The sequence below is a fragment of the Phallusia mammillata genome, chromosome 1, assembly GCF_965637545.1.
Source record: "Phallusia mammillata chromosome 1, kaPhaMamm4.hap1.1, whole genome shotgun sequence".
Lineage (NCBI taxonomy): Eukaryota > Metazoa > Chordata > Ascidiacea > Phlebobranchia > Ascidiidae > Phallusia > Phallusia mammillata.
In genome coordinates, this window is record NC_137252.1 from 28977582 (window position 1) to 28999426 (window position 21845).

General features: G+C 37.3%; 1 protein-coding gene across 1 annotated transcript; it reads right to left on the reverse strand.

The window, feature by feature from the left end:
- Positions 1–4906: 4906 nt before the first annotated feature.
- Positions 4907–10987, reverse strand: LOC145208938 (uncharacterized). Its single transcript, XM_080079185.1, has 4 exons — positions 10368–10987; positions 7825–7969; positions 7380–7501; positions 4907–7148 (listed from the first exon to the last, which is right to left on the reverse strand). Exons 1-4 carry the CDS (start codon positions 10426–10428, stop codon positions 6961–6963), a joined length of 516 nt encoding a protein of 171 aa, XP_079935311.1. The 5' UTR covers positions 10429–10987; the 3' UTR covers positions 4907–6960.
- Between the last annotated feature and the right edge of the window lie 10858 nt (positions 10988–21845).

Sequence of the window (21845 nt, forward strand, 5' to 3'; positions counted from 1 at the left end):
TGCTATGCGTATGTATCTAATAATTACAATTACTGCTATTTTTCCTGCAACACACACGTACAAATTGCAACACACTGAACCTCCAAGATGTAATACTAATAAATAATTCAAAATATCCACCTGACCCACGGATGCTTAACAGATAATTCTAATTCTATAGGCCTATATTGACGCGTCACAACTGAAACCTTCACTACACTTACACCAGTCTGTGTATGTCTCAATGCAAACCAATTTCGCCACAAACAACATGGCATCGTCGGTCCTGAACAGGAAATAAATCAAGATATGAAATAGGAATAATCACACCATTCTAAATTTTGAATTATTTCCTGTTTCGGATTGATGATCTCATGTTGTTTGCGACGATTAACAAGCATTTGTATTAAGATATACACACACTGATTCAACAGTACTAAAAGCTTAGGCTGTTGTACAATACACTTTCGTGTACTATAGTGTACACAGTTAATGTAGCCTAAATAAAAATACTCAAATAAAAACTAAAAATACTGTCCATTCGTATTGAGTCCACTCTGTTTTGCTCAAACATGGCATTCAGTATTTCCTCGTTAGATTCACTTTCAAAGAACTGATATGACTTTTAACAAAACACAAACAGCAGCATCGCATTACAGGAAGTCGAATCTATACGATCGTCACGACGTCAGGCACGTGACATGATGCGTCATGCGCGTCATCAAAACAGGAAATCCCATGGCGTTGTTTCGAAGTGCGATCGTGTCATGAGAAAAGGTCTTGTGGTGTAATTCTTCGTGCAAACTGTGGACGCATGGATAATCCCTTTAAAACGAAATGTGCAAGGGGGAATTTTCGGCACACGACTCTAAACTGCGTGCATTCGAAATATGATATTCCTTTTTTTAAACAATCTGTCCATTTTGACAAACCTTTTGAACAAACTACATTGTCTAATGTTGTACAGCTCCAGTAAGCAAGTGGCCATACCGTCCTTGCTTCTAAGATTTGTCCGTACTTTGAAGGGCAATGTCTTGAAAAATATTATTGTTCTCATTCTAAGAAAAGTTCTTGTTTTTACTTAGGTCCTTGTTTTGTTTTAGAAGTGAATACGACCTTAACTGTCGTGAGATGCGCAAAGTATTTTCCACGAACAAGGAGTTGCTGGAACAGATTGCTTCGTGCAAAAATATGGCATGTGATATGTCAAAGCAAAGATTTGTTCTAAAACGTTTGGTTTGTGTCGTAAAGATTTTAACTGTTCGGTTGTCCTTATTTTGGGGTCCATATCGATGGCAACCCTGCCTATGGGCCTGTGTGGTAATGCGCACATGCTCGAAATTTTACAAGAAACAAAGGTACAGTAAATCCGTTAAGCATTCCAAGATTTTATTGTACTTCAATTTGTTTTAAATACCCTAACATTTTTATTTTTCAACACATGATTTTCCACCTTTTTCACATTCTAATTTGGAGATCCACTTCTGTTGGAACGCCCCATAGATTTTGTTTCAAATATCCTATTAATGACATTACACCGTTTCACCTGTGCAATACGCTGTTATTTATGGTCCTAATTTTTAGTAACAAAGTCGCTGCTGTATGTCAATTAACTTGTTTAATTATACTTGATGGGATATGTTCGCTGTAGTGAAGTAGTGTCTGTGTTATGGTAAAAAAGTAGCGATGGACCATTCTAAAAAAAAACTATGTAAACCATTAAAAACTTTCTTTCAAGAACTTTCAAAGACCTGCGTTGACTTGAACCCCTAATGACTTATCTTGACTTCAGAGTCGAACTTCATTTGACTTGACTTGACTTGGGACTCGAACCCCTACTCACTTGACTTGACTTGATACTCCACTGATTGTCTGGCGTTGAGACAGTAACTTGGCGTGACGTAAAGAACGAAAGAATGTAGGATATCTGTTTTATTATTAAAAAGGTGACACTGACGCTGGTGGCTATATTTGAATGCATTTGAAAATATGCACAAAGTTACCTTATAGATGTAGCAAGCACACACCAATAAACGAACACATCACAGTAAAGATCGACGTAACATGTTTCAATCAAATAATAGTTTAGTTTGTCTCTTTAAGCTGCTGTCTTTAGGAATAATTAGTTTAATTTTTTTCACTTGAATTTAAACTTCCAATGTCAAATTGGCGCCATCTCCTTTAAATCCAATATAGGCTACCCCAGGCGCATCTCTTCTCACTACTCTGTCGGCAGTGATTTTAGATCCGGCCTCGCAGCAGCAGAAAAAACATGCCGCGACTCCACCAATCATCAAAACCAAACATCCAATTACAATTCCAGCGATTGCGCCGGCCCTGCAAAACGCAAAACAACTCAGTTATTTACTGTAGATATAACTTGGGAATATGAGTCACTGTAATGTAAAACAACTGAATAACGACCAAATGGTTGGGTTATTTGCAAATGTGCAGCAATTTTCATAAACTTTAAGTTGCTTTTTATCAAAAATCCTTCGAGAATATTCTGATTCATTTTTTTTTGTAAAGCGTTTTTGAAAAGCCTGTACTAAAAATTCCAGCAAATTTACGGTTAATTGAGTTGACATGAAAAGTTCTTTTTTAACGAGTAGAGAGTAGCATTAAAATGTGCTGATCAGACTTCAAACAGTTACTGAGTCAAATTTTAAAAACAACAATTACTGCGTCAATATTAAAGCAAATGTCTTACCCCAAAGTAAAATAGCTTGTCACGTGGTTTGCTAATTCTTCAGCATCAGGCTCCAAAGTTACCAAGCTATTCGCGTGGTTTGCTAACTTATCAGCGACATGCCCGAAAGGAACAATGCTTTTCACGTGGTTTACTAATTCATCCTCATCAGGCTCCAAGGTTGCCAAACTGTTCACGTGGTTTGCTAACTTATCAGCGACATGCCCGAAAGGAACAATGCTTTTCACGTGGTTTACTAATTCATCCTCATCAGGCTCCAAGGTTGCCAAACTGTTCACGTGGTTTGCTAACTTATCAGCGACATGCCCGAAAGGAAACAAGCTGTTCACGTCGTTTGATAGTTGATCAGCAGCAAGCCCGAAAGGAATAAAGCTTTTCACGCGGTTTGCTAAATTATCTTCAGTGGGCCCCAAAGTTGAAGAGCTTTTCACGTGGCTTAAAGAATCACCACCGACAGTAGTAGTTGGTGATGGATATATGTAGTTGCAAGTGAATGAGAAGCTGCTGCTGAGGTCGTATATACGACGCACATTTTAATTTCCGGAGAAATACAACAGTATTGTCCGGAGGTGCATGTAAGCGAACCGCAATTAGAACCTGTTTAAACGCAAAACATGTACTTAAAGTACGATTGTCATGTAAAACTTTTTTCTAAATCATAAGGTTATAAATTACTAATTCATTGTTTGTGTTAAATATTGTAAAACTAAGTTTATTTGACTATAACAATGCAGCATTTAAAGATTGGTATATGCTTCTGAACTTTGAATCAACATGATTTGATAACTTTGTGAACGGAATGGTGAAAGCATACAAATACATGTGATTATTTATCTTTGCAGCAAGCGTCAAAAAGCATTTAAGGTTGCAATGTTGTCATTACATGTTAATTTAGAGACTGTGAATAATCACCAGATACTGTCGAGAATAGAACTACATTATATCGTTGTCAAACCAGAGTTGTATACGGGCCTAAAATTGGAGCCAGAACCCGGACCGAACCCGAAATTAGGAGCCCGAAAGTTTGATTGACTGGCCCATACATTAAATCCCCAGGAAAGACCAAGACAACAAACACAATAGACAATTGGTCATGAACAAGGCGTTTTAGGAACATTAGGTCAGGTCCAGCACTTAGCTACTTAACTAGTTAAGACACCTAAGCCCGAACCTTGTCCGATAAGCCTGGCACGACTTGCAACTCTGTGTCAAACTACGTACCTTCGATTTCCAGGACAGCAGTTGACAAAACAACAAGTGATGCCACAATGTAGAACATTTTTATCGTATTACTATAACGCACTGAAAATACAAAGCAGTATTGTATTATTATTGAATAGCATGTTTCTGTGCTCAAACCACAAAATGTGAGACACGACTCTAAAACAGAATACCAGTAAAAACAATTCTACAAAACACTTAAGTTAAACGCTGACGCCCAATTAAAAATGTTTGAACTGCAAAACGAACTACAATTTGCCATGATACAACAAAGTGTAAGCCGTCAGTTCAGGTGCCAAATCGTTTCGTCGCCAACCGAGGCTACAGCTAGTTTGGCAACTGTTTAATGCGTCTGTAGGGTATAAATACGACCGTCCTATAGCTAATAGGTGGGAAGGAGGCCTGACAACATATTTCCTTGACGAGAAGTAAAAACGATGCGAAAACACGTACGGAAGACAAACCACGGAAGACACGTGATTACAGTTTAGATCAATTTCGGACGATGCATAATGAGATCGTCGACTAAATACAACCAAGCAAGCAATTACGGTCGCTGGTAAAATAAAAAAAATGGTTACGTGTTATTTACCAGTATTTTTTTCAATTTTTCAGGTAATCTAAACATTTTTTATCGTTAACGCGCAAAAACTCGAAATTTCACGTGACACAAAGATACAGCAACTGTATTAAGCATTTCAACATTTTAGTATGTGTTTAAAATCCATTGTTTTTGTTTCCAATATCTTAGTATACACGTTTGACCGTTTATTGTACAACAAACCTATGAAACTTGTAACTATTATTTCTCGTAGATCCCCTCTTTAAAGGCAAGTAATGCTTTATTATGTCACATGACACGTTTATCCTTATCTTTGTGACGTTGGTGATACCAGTTTCTCAAGGCGTAAAGTAAGATAGCCTGATTACAGAATAACCCAAACCAACTGGACATTGTATTATTCAAGATTTGTAACGAATTTGCGATTTATTTTTATGTAACATACACAAAAACGAAAATAAAACGTAATAAAAAACGTTTTGCACAATAAATAAGTTAATGCGTGCTAAAAAACTTTAAAATCATGTGTTAATAAAATAATAACATATTGGAACACGCAATGGCCATGAGTTGGTAGCGTACAAAAAAATAATAACGTTTTGTTGGCAACTTAATTTATAAATTGTCAGGCGTTGCAACAATAACTTGGCATGACATAAAGAACAAAGAGATGAGTTTAAGGTGTTGGTAGATTTTCTGTACGATATCGGCAAAATTAATAGTTCTGCTTAATTAATAAAAGAAGACATTAACGCTGATCGTCTGTAGTTTACAATCTATAAAACCGCCGTCAAGCTAATGGGTGGGTAGGAAGTCTGACAACATATTTCCTTGATGAGAAGTAGAAACGGTGCGAAAACATTTGACGTTACCACGTAAACCACGTGATTTCGGTTTAGATTAATTTCGGACTATTTTCTAATGAGATTCGACTAAATACAGCCAAGAAAGCAATTACAGTCGTTGGTAAAATCATGCAATGCGTCATATAATTGTTTGTATTAAAGATTTGTATGTGACAAATACACAAAAAAACGACACCAAAACGTGTCGAAAAAAGTTTTGCACTAAAAAGAGAATAAAGATGCTTAAAACAGCATTAAAAGCAAGTGCGAAAAACGATAATAACAAATTGGAATAGGCCGACGTCAGTCATGTGACCCAACTCTTTTGCTTAACTCACCCGCCGAGTGTTCAACAATTAAAAATTAATGCAACTTTAACCCACACCTATGTATATATATATACGTTAAAAAATACAAAATTAAAGTATTTTTATACCTCATTATTATGATGAAATAAGGCCGACCAACATTTTATGTAGACCGCATAGACTGTTTCAGATGTGTAGGAAAGTTGTTTCTAAACCATTCATTTACATAACAGACGTTTTGTAATTTTTCCGAGTAGGACTCGCAGTCCAAGATGGATACAATATTAAAGCCAATTAAACACCTTAGCAAATGAAATCTTAATCTGCTAAAAGTAATTTTCACTTTTAACACTACAGATTTCAGGATGCGTTTCACTAAAATATTATTTACTTGTTCTACGAGCAATTTGTGACAACACAGAGTAAAAATAAGATATGAAATTATGCGCAAACAATTGCTTTCATTGCCGCTTGTCGTGAAATAAAATAGCATTGATCAACACGCAAGTAATATTGAGCTCTTGGAGGTCAACGAAAATAGCGCAGTTAACCACTAAGGAACTGTGGACTCTAGTTTGAAAAGAGCTGGGCATAGAGTTTTAGTTTTGCTGTACATTGTATGGTTATTAGTCTTTGAAAGCATTTTAGCATTTAAGACCGAATATGGCCCGCGGCACCCGAAATTAAAATATTGGTTGTCGTATAACGAATTGACGTGGGTATAGTGTAACACTTAAGTGTTTTAAACCTTCGAAAATGGCGTTTTACAATTTGGCACAAATTACAATTTGGCGTTCACATAGCACAAAAGTGCAGCATGACAACTTTTATTTCGCGGGTTAAAAAGTGTTGTCTTTGTTTATAATGTTTTTTGAAAAGGAATACAAAAAGCCGTCGTTCACGAACCAAATCTAAAATTCATGGCACTCCTTGCATTGACTGTAAGAAGGGCAAATGTATCAAGTCCTTGCACAGAAATTACACACATTTCGTCGCAACAGCTCTATCGGCAACGTTTCTAAGTGAGTGTGAGTTAGCACAACGACCGTCTATGCTAGTGGGTGGAAGCGTGACAGCACATTTCCTTGATGAGAAGTAGAATCGCTGCGAAAGCATTTGACGTTAAACCACGTAAGGCAAGCGATTTAAGCTTAGACGTTTATTTGTCTGCCAAAGCTTTTAGCGTGTAGAGAATACGCAGAACGTAATAATTTACCTCTCAAGCACATTTTGGGCACAGTGAATCCATTTTTGACAAAAAAAGTTTGACAAAACCAAAGCGCACACATTTTCCATATCTTCTGCAAAAACCAGTGTCACTTCGAAGTGTGTCACCTATTTCGAAGCACACTCAGCACCCGGGTATGGTGGCGGGTTTTCCTCGCAAACAGTAGAGTAGGGTGGAGGACTTTGAGACGGGTTCTTACACATTCCCTGATCAGGTTGGGTAACGTATCCTTGCTGTGATGTCGGGTGCTGTTGTGTGGAGTCGTAGGCGTAGTTATCCAGACCAGGAGGAAAATCTTTTTCCATTGAAAATAGGTTTTAATTAACTATAAATTGTATGCGATAAGTCAACCTAAAAACGTGCTGTGGGGTCTGCGGATATATTATTTACTGGACAGCGGCTAACGTTAAATTCGGACCTAGGTTTCTTAAAAGACGGGTTTGATTTGGGCCTCACTTTCGTTTGACATATAACATTGCCTGCTTAGTGCGTTAAATCAAGCAGCAGTTTTTCCTGATCAACTTACCTCCATATGTGGTTGTATCTTTACTTTTAGATCTGACTGTGCAGCAGCAGTAAACACATGCACCGATTCCGGCAAAAACAAAAAGCGAACACCCCGACACAATTCCAATGATTGTTCCGACCCTGTTTAACGCAAATCATCTTAAAATGTTTACTGAAATATAACTTTAAACAAAGCAAGGGATAAATTTGCCCCCTCAGGGGTAAATTTTCAGTATAAGGTGGTTTGGTTTGCTTGTGATAAAAAGTGGTTTCCCTGATTTCGTAAACTTTTCTTCCGATACAGTGCACACATACGATAGCAACATGAAGTTAAACGGGTCACAAATTTAATCCTAAAAAGAACTAATACAAAAACCTAATTAGCATCTTTACAACACGCTGACACTTAACCATTAATAAACTACCTTGGTTTACAAATTATAGGTTTTAGGTTTCTTTCTTACCCTATATTCCGTTGGCTTGCAGCAGGCACCAAACTGCAAGTGTAATATGTGCTGGCCTGGTGCTTCCAGCAACTCTTGCCACCATCAGATGATGAAGTGCAACAGTAGTTTCCAGCCGTGCAGGCGTAATTGCCACATGTGTAACCTGATCCAATGTAATACACAAACGATTCTAAAACAATCGTGTTTAAATTGTCTCTACGACTTGAAAAAAAACGCTTTTTTAAAATGTGGAATAACGATGGTTGCCTTCGACATGGACCCCAAAACAAAGATAACCGAAAACTTTAATCTTCTTACCAAACGAAACAAACGTTTTTGAACAAATCTTCGCATTAATACTACCCATGACATTAAGCAACTCCTCGTTCGTAGAAAATACTTCGTCTATCTCATGACAGCTTTGGTCTAGGTTTAATTTTGCTTGTTATAGGCCTTTGACTTGTAGGATAATTGTTTATTATAAGAAATAAAAGGACTCACGTCAAAATTTTCTAAGAAAGAAGGAGAATAAAGTTTTCTAAGACATTGCTCTGCAAAATAGGGACACATTTTCGAAATAAGCACGGTATGGCAACCCTGGATAACATGACAATATTGACTACATGATACTGACGCAGCAATGAAGCTGTGACGTTTGTGGTGCTATTACCTTGTGCGAGAGCGCAAACCATGGTTTGCGTTTATTAGTGGCTGCTTTGTATGCTGACCGCATGAAATGTGCTGAACTGTTTGTGCTGGCAGCATAATCATTGTAATATACAACTAACTGATATGTGTTTCTTTCTATTTAAATAAGGAAGTTTACTGACTATATGCAAACTGTCGACAAATATTTGAGCTGTGAAAAGACTTAGTTATAGCGAAACCAAGTTAGACTTGCATACATTGTGTTGTGCATTATACTGTTGCAACCCGGTTCAATTACCGGTAAGGTGTGCCTAATGGCGTCGTCATTTTTGCTTAACTTGAATGTTTATGAAATGCCGGCTGCATTTAACGCCGTGCTTACAGTCAACCTGTGATTGCATACATCAGGGGTGGCCAACCGGTCAAAGCCGAAGAGCCATATTTTTTATTGTGTTACCACAAAGAGCCACATTATACACATAAGCACATTTGTTAAATGACTCGTCCCTTCCTCACACACGGAGACCTGTGCTTAGCCAGATCTATTCTAAATGTCGCACACCAACATAATAATGACACAATTTGACTTGTACAGACCACGGGCCAGTCATTTTCAACAATAAATGGTCAGTGCAAACACTGTCTCTCACACAAAACTCTCATTTCAAAGAATCTATCAAACAAAAACATATGAATTAAAAAAACCCTTTTTTCATTTGAGATTCAATTCTGGTGAATTGCTAAAATATTTTTTCATTTTTTTTTTTCGCCAATTTGAAGGCTAACTTGACCAAAATTGTTTATTTAAAAGATTTTCCCTGCTGAAAAAACTTGCGGTATTTTCATCTAACGCGCACGCGCCCCAAACACCTAACGCGCATGTGCCCCAAGTGCAAAGTGGCGAAACTAAATTCATTGCGACGTCATTAATGCATTCACCACCCACAATCGCTCAATTCAAACCCAACACAAACTGCCGATAAAATATAACATTCGTCATAACCCGAAAAACAACGGATTGAAGCATTATTTACTTTGGAACACATTTGTTGTAAATATCGCTGTTGCTTCGTGTCTCAATCGCATTGTACGCAACAATGAGCAACCATTCATTGTTCACAATTAAATATATGCCATCATAATCAAGCCGTTTGCCACATAAAGTTGCAGTTTTAAGGCAAGGTTTGTGTCCATGCCGATAATAAGTTTGTTCAAAAGCAAAATTGTTAAAGCTTTACGTTAAATTTAACGATTTTTGTACCAGATCGCCACATACTTACCCAAATATACACAATGGCTCCAAACTTCGACAAAAACTTATGAGCCGCATAAAACCAGGCGAAGAGCCGCATGCGGCTCGCGAGCCGCGGGTTGGCCACCCCTGGCATACATGTTCAAAAAGCTTGGACAGATCCATGTTTTGTATGTTGCTTCTTATTGTACATATGTTTGTCGGACGCCAGGGTTGTTTTAAGGTTTGGTTTGGGTGACCGCTAAGTAGTTTTAAGAGATCGCAAGTGTTTCATTTCAATACCAAAAAATAGCCATATTTGCTTAAACGAATTGTTTATTAGGCTACTGGCAAATTTTGGGAAACCGCTGGAGAAATTTGGGGGACCAAAACGGTCCCCCAAAACACCTTAAAAAAAACACTGGTCGGACGTATGCTGTCGCTGTTGCTCATTTCTATTTTTACAACTTAGCCGAATGGTCCGGCGCGCCTGACCCATATACAGACATAAAAAAACCTGATCGGGATTCGTCCCCGGGAGAGACCTGGGTTCGAACCCCGTAAAAAAACGCGTTTATTGCGCGCGTCATTCAACCACGATCCAATAAAAATCTGTTGCTCGCACTGGCAGTTTATACAGGCTCTGCACTGAAAGTGCGACGCTACAGTTAACAATGCTTACCTTTGATTTGAAGAACCCCAGTCACTAATACAACAAGAAGAGAAGCAACATTATTTAACATTTTTGTCGTGTTACAAATTTACTGAAAAACACACAACAATATCATTTTAATTTTTCTTGTACGTTTGGTTTTAAAAGATTTTTTTTCATTTAACACTGTTCTTAACCTCTTAACTGTTTGACATTAGTATATCCGTGAGAGGTTTCCAAGGGTCGCGTGGAAAAATATTGCATCTATCTATAGATGTTGTCTATATATCGCCAGGTTAAGGGTATATTGCCAAATTACAAATGTGCATGAAAAATTTCAAACCATGTTTCAGCGCCTAGTTTAAGGGCATGAAGCGAAGTAAAAGCGTTAAAGAAGCACGATTTCTTTGAATGAAATGTTACCTAAACCAATGTTATACTTAACTATAGATTGTAAAACCTATGTTTTAAAATCCATATTTTGGTACAAGTTTTACGTAATGTCTTTTTTTAATTTTTTATTGAGTCTTTTTATTAATTTGTCACTGCCGACACACTTTCTTCGATTTCTTAACAAAATTTCTGAAATTTACCAAACTATCTGTAATCTCATTTAGTTCACACTTTGTACCTTTACTTTAAATCGCTCTTACAACTTACCCACGTTATAACCACTTCCAGAAAAAGTTAAACCCCTTTTAACATAAACGACGCACAAGCACCGAACTTCAGCTTTGCACCGGCGGAAGTCGACTTGATAGATTTGACACCATGCCAATCACCTGACAAATTCACACGTCATATCCGTAATCACAGTGAAAGAAGTTCCGTCACGTGATTCCGAAGCGCCAGTGCGCGTATGTTTTATGGGAAATACCAAGTCCCTGTTAAAACTCTTTCTTAATTTTCCTGTTCCTGTAATCAACTAACGAGCACCAGGTAGATGGCATTTCTTAGGAACAAGGCAACATATATTTAAATACACGGTCTACTCACAAACAAGTCTCTCGTGAGTTTGGAACTGTGCCTGCGTGGAGTTGCAAAGTGCAAGTTTATGTAAGCCCTATATTATGGATTAGCAGCACCTTCCTTTAACATCAGCTTCCATCATTTTCATATTATTTTCATCGGACGTTTTTTGTTGCGAAACTAAACTTTGCCAAAAACTGTTTAAGATGGACAAAGTCTAGATTTTTTTCAAACTGGCAAAAACGCATCAGATACTAAAACTTTGGTTGTCGTATAATAAGTTAGCATGTGAAGTGCGCACGTAAACCATTTTAAAAACTTACAAATGATGTTTTACAATTTGTGTTTTATTTACCTACTCACCTCAAACATTGGAACTTAACAATATCTCTCCCACGTCACCAATGACAAAAGTACAGTTGCTAATTTTTTTTTATTTTGTTAAAAAGGGATGCATTAGTTTTAACTGTTTCTTTAAAAAAAATAAGTGTAACATCGTAAATCACTCAACCATATACTTACGTCACATCTTATGTCGTGTGATTGCACCACAATGCCAGAATCCCCTATGACGTAACAATACCCTTGTAGTTTCTTTCTCTCTTCTGTGCTTTTGGCCATTTAGTATTGAGTTTAGTTTGGACCACGTGTAGTTCGGCTTGAGTTTGCAAACTTTAGATAAAGCAATCGAAGTGACTAAATTTGTTTGTCATTAATAGATCGTAATGCAAAATTAAAACTCTGATGAAAAGGGATAATGTTGCCTTTACAAGGTGAGCTTGATTTTGCATTAAAATTGTCGTATTTGCGTTACATTTAAATCGTACGTTTTTAAATGTGTAGAATGCTTTCTGATGATGTCAAGCAATGAATATCTATGATACTCTGGTAAGCCTTTTCCGGCATAAAATCATTTCTTGGAGTGCATGTTATCTTCACAGAAAAACTGTGTTGACGGTGACCACATTTGAAGTGATTATATAGCCATATTGCGTGTGCTCAAATAAGATTCACGCGTTTCCAGAAATTGGACTTCAGTGTGACGCCAGCGCGGTACCGCCTATAGGCGCGAAAACTCCTGACGTTACAATCATCCAAAACAAAACCTCCAGGCTGATGTATCCGGATTTGTTCCTTTAACAACAAATAAACTAAGTTGGAAAATAACTTTACTATCCGACCTGCGAAGCTTTTTTTTGTTAAAATTAAAAAAACGCATAAAAATAAATTGGTAAACATTGTAGGGACGAAAATATGACAAGGATTCCGCAGCATTTCTGGAAAGTAATTTTACAAATACATACATGGTACGGTACAGATAGGTGGATTTCTAACACATGGAACATACATATAAATAAACTCATAAAAGTGGAATATCCACAAATTTGAATAAAATAGAGGCGTAGGTTCCTTTTTCTGTAAGACATTTTACTTCTTTGGGAGAACCATTGATCACAGTCGTGGTTTAAAGCAGAAAATTTTAAAACTAAAAAGGTTAGTAAATTGAATTCCAAATTGATTGTTTTTTAATCTTAAAAAGAAAATACGTCACGTGACCTAGTTTAGCCAGTCACGGTGTTTTGCTCTGTTTTAATAGTTTTTGATAGTTACTTGCGAAATCTAATTTTGGTTGTTAAATTGTTTAGAATGAACCGTTTTTCTTCGTTCTTCGTAGTTCCTAACGTTAAATTAGTTCCTTACCCTAACCAAGTTTCTCTGCCAATGTGAAAAACACTCTTTGCGCTCTTTACGCCATTTATCGGTATTAGCAAACTGGTGTAAGTTCTTGTGTTAGTAGTTCTACCGTCCTATAAAGGTCTTGGGAGCAACATGGTTCGACCACATCGACTCTGATGATCCCCGGGGGTTTTAACTTGGGTGATATAATATTTTCTAACCGAACTAATTCTGCAAAGTAAAGTGCAAAAAAAACTTTTGTGGTTTAAGGTTTAAAATCTTAAAGAACATAAACCATTGTGCATCACGTGTTTTATGACGTAATGTCAAACGAGTATCGTCAACAAGAACTTTCATGTTGTGAGTCACTAAGTTTTGCTGCAATGCACTATACGCAGATCTGTCACCCGTCTGGAGCTAAAAATACGGACTATTGAGTAGAAATTGTGATTTTCATGCCAGATATGAAACACATTTTTTCGTAAAAATTGCTGTATTTATGGAACTAATGCAAAATAATGGATGTAGAAAAACCTGCTGGGCTTGCTGGTACGGCAACATTCAGAACCAATCAGTTTGTTTGTGCAACAGTATTGTTCACGATAGCTGGTTGGATCAATTACAATGTAAACATGTAATTATTACATGTTTGTTAATCTGATCTTACAAACGCTTCAGTATTTTTCCCGCTGTTATTGCATTGCAGTGAAATACTGTTGTAATATAAGTAAATTTAGCCATTGCCACATACTGGTGACTGTGGGCAAATTAAAGTTATAAGAGGTGGAATTGGAATCGAAACCGACCGAACGTATAAGCTCTGAAACCGATTTTTTACTTTAAAGTTAAATTTGACAAAAACGACTACACACAGGTCTAGAGGGGTGTGCACTGTACAGTTGTATGCAATAAATCAATGCAAGGCCTATCCGCATGCAATTTTCAGCAAAGAAGGTGTAAAATTTTCATTTACCTTCAATTTCAAAGGCCGCACACCACAAAACATGAAAAATTATGTCATACTAGTAAACATTTGTATCGTCGCGCACCTGCAAAAAAAGAAATGTTTGGCAGCTTCTCGTCCACGTTGTGTATGCCACAATGGCGTGATACATTGCACGTCGTACTTGCAACTGATTGTTATTCGATTTCGGGGAGGAGACGCCCTCCAATATGGTTCTATGAATCCATCCTCAAAACACAGCAGTTAAGATGGCGCATTTTTGTGTTATGTTTGATAAACATTGTTTCGAAACCATTGGCAAAGGTTGTAAAATTCAAAAAGTCAAATGGATGTTTTTCTGCATTTAAATGAAACAAAGAAATTAACTAAATGTGCAAAAAGATATTTGAAGGGACACGCATTTTTTTATTTTTAAATGCTTTTGCTGCAACATTCCCGTTACTCTACCGAATTATCGGCAGGTCTATAATCGGTCTTATATTCCAAACCTACTTACTCAATTCGTATGCGGTCCATTACTCGGCAATAACGGCTCACCACTAAAGCCATTTTTTCCACACACTGGTTTAGCCTATAGGCGCGGACTTCAAAACAACGTTACACCAGGTAACCAACCACCAATACCAGCATGAACATCACGTTTCTAGCAAGCAGCGCCTAGAGAAAAAGCCATTTTGTCGAATTGTGACGCCCTATTCAAAGCATATAGCCTAAAACAGGAAGGCACATTCCGGCGCAATCTACGCGTAACAAACCAATCACTCTTAAAGGGAAAAGCATCGAGGGTACCAAAATACATTACCAATATTTCGCCACTTTACAAACCATCCTAAACTTGTTTTCAGTTCCCTAACTCACTTCATTCGCGTTATACAAGTTTGTATTGATTACGCATTGTTTATTACAAAAGTTATCAAAAAGGTAAGTTGAATATCAGTGATGGTTCATTTTGTATTAAGTGTACACGAGCAAACGGACATTTAAAACAACAAATATTTAGCATACAAAAGAAATGAAAATGTAAACAACTCTTGCAAAGAAAAGAATCATACTTAACTTAATTTAGTTTTCTGATTTAATTAAAATTTTAAAAATTACCTAATACTTGAGTTATTGGTTTTCACTTAAGCCTCATTACTGTCGTAAAATACTTCCAGGCTGATGCTTAAAAGCGAAAAAAAACTCATAGTCGTACACTAATATCCGACTGCAGGGTAAGGAGGTGGCGCTGGGTTCTGCGGGGGGTAAGCTTGTTGTTGGGTCGTCATGACTGGATCTGTTTGCAATGAAAACAAGTTTAAAATGAAGAAAACTTCAGGGTTACTTAAACATGGAGAACAGGCCATTATCCTGCAAACCACGCTGTTTAAAACGAAGATCTGGCAGAAAAAGAATATGCTAAACAAACAACTGAAAAACAGTCGCACACTAATACCCAACACCTGAGTACGCTGGATTCTGTGGTGGATAAGCTTGCTGTTGTGTCGCCATGACTGAATCTGTTTGCAATAAAAACAAGTTTCAAAAAGTACAAACACTGAGAACAGGCAAAAACCCTAAAATGATAATGCTTTATTTGATTTAATTGTTTCGGAACTGAAGTAATTGTTTTTTTCACATTTTTATCATCGTTTTTTCCAAGCACTCAAAGTTAACTGCACTTATGATTTTTAGGGTTGATTTTGTTTGTATTGTTTGGCTAAGAAAGTGAGGGTACCATGAACAAAATTTGTATTCAAGAATAATTTTTAACGCAACGTGATTAAACCAGATGAAACCTATTCTCCGTTTGTCGACTTTTATTTCACTTGTTTTGTTAGTGGTTTAGCCACTAGCTGCCCAGTTTTTTAACAAATCGTCCGAAAGTTCCACTTACTTTGCTGCGTCATCTGTGTGGTTGTCGTGGTAACCAAACCAGATCTGCCCACCACTCTACCGGCGTTGTTTCTAGATCCGGTCGCGCGGCAGCAGAAAACGCATGCCACGATCGCACCGATGACCACAACCAAAGATCCTATTGCGATTCCAACTATTGATCCAATTCTATAACACGCAAAACACACTGGTAATATCAGTTATACATTTACCGTAAAATCACTTCAACGTGTACTGCATTACATTACAGCGATCCCAAAATTTGTTTAACAGCTCGCTTCAACAGGAAAAACTTCTGCAACGATTTTTTTTGTCAGGTATTTGCCTGTTTTCAATTTTAGAAACTTGAAAATGGCTTTAGGATACATATAGGCTAACCATCTGAGACAACACGGAAAACTGCTAGGCGGGACAATTTTATTGTGTCTTGGGAAACACTCTTAAAAGATCTGCATGACTTACAATGTCACAGTTGTGACTACTCTACATGTACGTGTTATTCTGTATTTATCAGTAATGATAAGGAAGTAATAATATGAATCATTGTGTTTTGTTTCAATGCTTGTTCGGTAGAAAACAACAACACGACCTGTTCCCATTTGCTATACCCATAGCTCCTCTTTACAAAGAACTCTTTAAGTCAAACGTAAAAGAGTTGAACAGTTTTGTTTGCCATCGTAATCTTATTGAGTAAACAGGGAAGCTTATGTGTCTTATTCTGCATGATAAAGTGTCCTGTGTTTGTCGTGCCATTGTACCGTCATAAGTTACTATGCTTGTCGCGTTCTGGTGCACGTGAACAAAATACGGTACGAAATAGATCTATATATCTCACCCAAAGATAACAGGGGCTTGTCCCACCATTTGGTGAAATCCTTTCCGTTCCCACAACAAAGTCACCGCAGGTGTAAGAGTAACTGACGGGCTTGTAGTAGAAACAACTTTTCAAACCAGTCCGTTCGTAGGTGCAGCAGTATTGCAATCTTTCGCAGTTTCGATAACCGCAAGTGTAACTAGTCGACCTGCATACATCAAGTATAAGAAATTATGCTTGCAGTGTGGTCAAATACTTGGGACAAAGTGCTTATTGTAGTATGTTGTTATAGTAGACACTAAATAGCAGGTGCAAAAAGAGGTGCGAGTCTTTTTAGTAGAACAACCGTTTTGATTATCGTTCCAGGTTGTCCATCGTAGCAGGTCGAAAATCCGCATTAGTTACCCCTATACCTGTATAACTTCCAGTAAACATGTAAAAATACATCCTGTGCGCCAAGCCCATATACAGACAGAAAAAACTGGTCGGAAAATATCCCCAAAATGCCATGGACGCGTCATTAAATTTCTTACGCATGCGTCGACGCCACCGCTGTTGTTGTAGTGAGCACCAGTGGCGGCTGTATATTGAGGAGGTAGGTTTGAAAGAGAAACACTATTTTAGACGAGCAGACACATTGAGAGTACAGCAGTATTTTTGGCTGCCGGTGCATGTCTCAGTACCACACCTGTAACCTGTTTCAACGCAAAACATAAAATTAAAACATATATGGACATGTAGCATGATTGTACTGCTCTACCTTAAGTTTAAGAGGCAGTGAGCAAAAAAAATTATTGCTTTTGTAAAAATAATTGTCAAACAGAGTGGCACAATTATTGATGCACAGGTAATAATTTGGATATAAGAAACTTAACTATCCGTCTTGTTTTGTCATTAAAGTGTTAAGAAATGTGTAAGAATTTTAAACACAAAAACTCCTACTTTTTGTTCCTAAACAATTATTTTTGAATACAGCGTTATGATTGCCCGGTTATGGCCTGTTTTCATTGTTTATAACTTATATAATAGGAACCGAGGTTTTGCTATATTTTAAACTTGTTTTCAATGTAAACAGATCCAGTGATGATGACCCAACCACAAGCTTACCCCCGACAGAATCCAGAACCACCCGCTTACTCCAAGTCTGAAGCCGGATTATAATGTGTGACTGTTTGTTAATTTGTTCAAAGTTCATCTTTTGAATCAGCCTTGATTTTTTGTGACATTCACGTTAATCGGTTCATATTTTGATTTTCGTTGAGTTTTTGCGCTAAGTAACTTAGTCATTGTTTTCAATTTCCATTTGGCGTGTATACATTTCCAAAAATGACTTACATAAACCGAAGAGTTTCATGTTCATGTATGCAAAAACTCAACGAAAATCAAAATATGAACCGATTAACGTGAATGTCACAAAAAATCAAGGCTGATTCAAAAGATGAACTTTGAACAAATTAACAAACAGTCACACATTATAATCCGGCTTCAGACTTGGAGTAAGCGGGTGGTTCTGGATTCTGTCGGGGGTAAGCTTGTGGTTGGGTCATCATCACTGGATCTGTTAGCATTAAAAACAAGTTTAAAATAAAGCAAACCTCAGTTCCTATGATATAAGTTATAAACAGTGAAAACAGGCCATAACCGGGCAATCATAACGCTGTATTTAAAATAATTGTTTGGGAACAGAAAGTAGGAGTTTTTGTGTTTAAAATTCTGGCACATTTCTTAACACTTTGCGTACCCGGACATTCACAGGTAATGAATTTAGGAATTTTAGGGCATTTTTGGTAGTTGTGTTCAAAAATTATGTTTTAAAAATTCAGCACAGTAAATTTCAGAGGGAAGTATATCAACATACTATAGTTTTGCACGTTTTTATTTTGTATGTGTCGCTATTTACAAATGCTGTAGCAGGCACGCTTACCTTGTTGTGTTATATGTGTGGTTGTCGTGGTAACCATGTTATTGTGTCTGCCCATCGGTACGCCGGTGCCACGTGCGCCTCCAGTTGCCGCGCTGCAGCAGCAGAACACGCATACCACGATGACACCGATGACCACAACCAAACATCCTATTGCGATCCCAACTATTGATCCAACTCTGTATGATGAAAAACAAACCATCAGTTATATGTTTACCGTAATATCACTTCAACATGTACCCCAAAACAAAAATAACAAATTTCTTGTGTCTTGGGAAACACTCTTTAAAGATGTGCGTGACGTACAATCAGTGGCAGGATTCAAATTTTATGTCAACCGATTCGATCACAAAAGTCGTATTTTTCAGCCGGTTCTGTTACAAAAAGTCCATTGACAGTAACCGGTTATGCTAACCGGTTCACTGATCTCATAAATTTCGTGAGACGGTTCTATAGAACCGGTGCGAACCGGCTGAATCCCATCACTGCTTACAATATAATAGTTGTGACGACTTTACATTATGTGTTATTCCTTTTTGTCAGTTATAAAAGGGAAGTAATAATATATATCATGTGTTTTGTTTCAATGCTAGTTAGAAAGAACCTTTTATTCTCATTGCAGCTTAAAGTTCCTTCTAACTTTGTAGATTAAACGTAAAAGAGTTAACAGTCTCGTTTGCCATTGTAATCTCATCAAGTAAACGACGAACCTTGTGTGTCCTATTTTTCACGATAAATTAGTCTACATATCTTACCCTAAGATAAAATGGTTTGTCCCACTGTTCGGTAAAATCCTTTCCGTTGCCGCAACATACTTACTGCAAGTGTAGGATGAACTGGGTTTGGAGTTAAAACAACCTTTGTAACCAGTCGGTATGTAGGTGCAGCAATATTGTCCATTCGAGCAGCTTGAAGAGTCGCATCTGTAATTCACAAAACTTCCATGTATAGCAGTGAATATCAGCAATCACGCATTTAGTGGTCTTGAATTTGCACGTTTAAACTGTTTAAACTCAAAACTGCTAATTTAAGATCAACTGTATAGACGTAACGCTAAAAACTTGTACATCCTTTAATTTAAACTATTTTCCACAGAGAATGCTCATTAGTTACAAAAATTTGACGTGAAATCGTAGCATGATTTTTATTTCAAATTTTAAACTTTTTTGGGATCACATTCAACAAACAGATTTTTTCATCTTCAAACAAACCCTTTAATCCTATTGCACACCAAGCAAAACATTTCAAAAAATTCTCATCCCCCCATTCGAGGACCTTGTTGTTGGCGTTGACACAGTTGTTGTTTTAGGCACGTGAAAGCAGGCGTGGAAAAAGCCGTTCGGCTCGGTTTTGTAACACATTTTATTATCGCCTATTCTTAAAGTACAGCAATATTGTCCACCGGTACAAATCGAAGAGCCGCATTTGTAACCTGTTTGAATAGAAATCATAAACTAAACAAATGAGAAACAAAGTTTAACTTATGGATGACTTTAGGATGCATATGAGCTAACAAATTTCCTGTGTCTTGGGAAACACTTTCAAAAGATGTGCGTGACTTTCAATGCCATAGTTGTGACATGTGTCTTATTTTGCACAACAAATTAATCCATATGTTTTCTCCTAAGATAAAATGGTTTGTCCCACCGGTCGGTGAAATCCTTTCCCGTACCGCAACCAAGTTACTGCAAGTGTAGGATGAACTGCTGGGCTTGTAGTTAAAACAAATTTTGGAACCAGAACGTTTAGAGGTACAACAGTATTGTCCATGTGAGCAGGTGGAAAGGCCGCATCTGTAATTTACAAAACTTCCATATATAGTAGTGAATATCAGCAATCACGCAATCAGTGGTCTTGAATTTGCACGTTTAACCCGTTTAAACTTAAATACCTTTTGTTTAAAGTGAACTGTAAAGACGTTACGCTAAAAACTTGTACTTATTTAATATATAGCTGATGACATGTTGTGGCATTTGCTTCATTTTATTCAATCGCGGACTTGAAGTCACTATTGTGGTCTATAGAAGTTGTATGTGGTGATTTTTGGGTAATCTGCCGCAAAGCATGTAAACGGGGATAAAAAAATTGACATGAAATCGTAACATGTTTTTAATTTCAATTTTTTTTTTTTTTGAAATCACATCCAACAAACAAACAGGTTTTTTAATCTTCAAACAAACCCTTTTATCCCATTGCACACTAAGCAAAACATTCCAAAAAATTCTCACCCCTCAGTCGAAGACCTTGTTGTTGCCGTTGTTGTATCAGGTACGTGATAGCAGGCGTGAAAAAAGCCGTTTTGCTCGGTTTTGTAACACTGTCTATCATCGCCTATTCTTGGAGTCCAGCAATATTGTCCACCGGTACAAGTCGAAGAGCCGCATTTGTAACCTGTTCGAATGGAAAGCAAAAACTAAAAAAATGAGAAAGCAAAATTCAACTTAAGGTAGGGTTTTACGTCAAGATGCTGCGACGGATGTAAAGAGAATGTTATAACTAATGAGTCCGCAACATTACCTATTAGTTTGTTTTATAATGTAACTGAACTGCTTACCTTTGATTTCCTGGACCACTATCGAAAAAACTAGAAGAGATGTCACAATACCAAACATTTTTATCGTATTCCAAACGAGAAAAGCAAAACTTCCTTTGTTTCAACAGGCAGTGTGCCTATGATGTGTGCCGTGATAGATGCTTGAGGGCTGATCCCAGTTATGAACTTATGTTCATTTTAACTGATACTAGTCAATCTGGCGATCCCTTACTACAAAGCTGGCATGTGCAGCATACGAGGCAGCCGTTGCCTAGGCAACGGTGCTTGTAGTTCAACTTTCAGCGCTGCGTAGCTCAGTTGGTCGAGCACAAGTCCCGAAAAGACTCCTGCCGTGGGTTTGAATAGATTTTTCTATCCTACGCATTGCCATATGGTGTAATGCTTGGTGACCCAATGATTCGGTATGGTGCCTTTAATGGGCCTGACGTACTGTAATCATGTCGAAAATTTACCTTTTAAGTTTTAATCATCAATCTACTTACCTTCGATTTCCTGAACCATAATCGAACAAACGAGAATAGATGCCACAATACTAAACATTTTTTTGTCACAAAAGATTTTTAATACGCGTAACAAACTTCAAACAAGCGCACCTATTTAGACCTGATTGTAGCCTAAAATGTATTCACTTGGAGTACTTCTTGTAAAAGTCAAAAACAACAAGTCAGCTACAAAGCAAAAGCTTTATGGAAAAATTTCAGCAGCTATTTTCTCTATGTCACTTTATTGGCTTT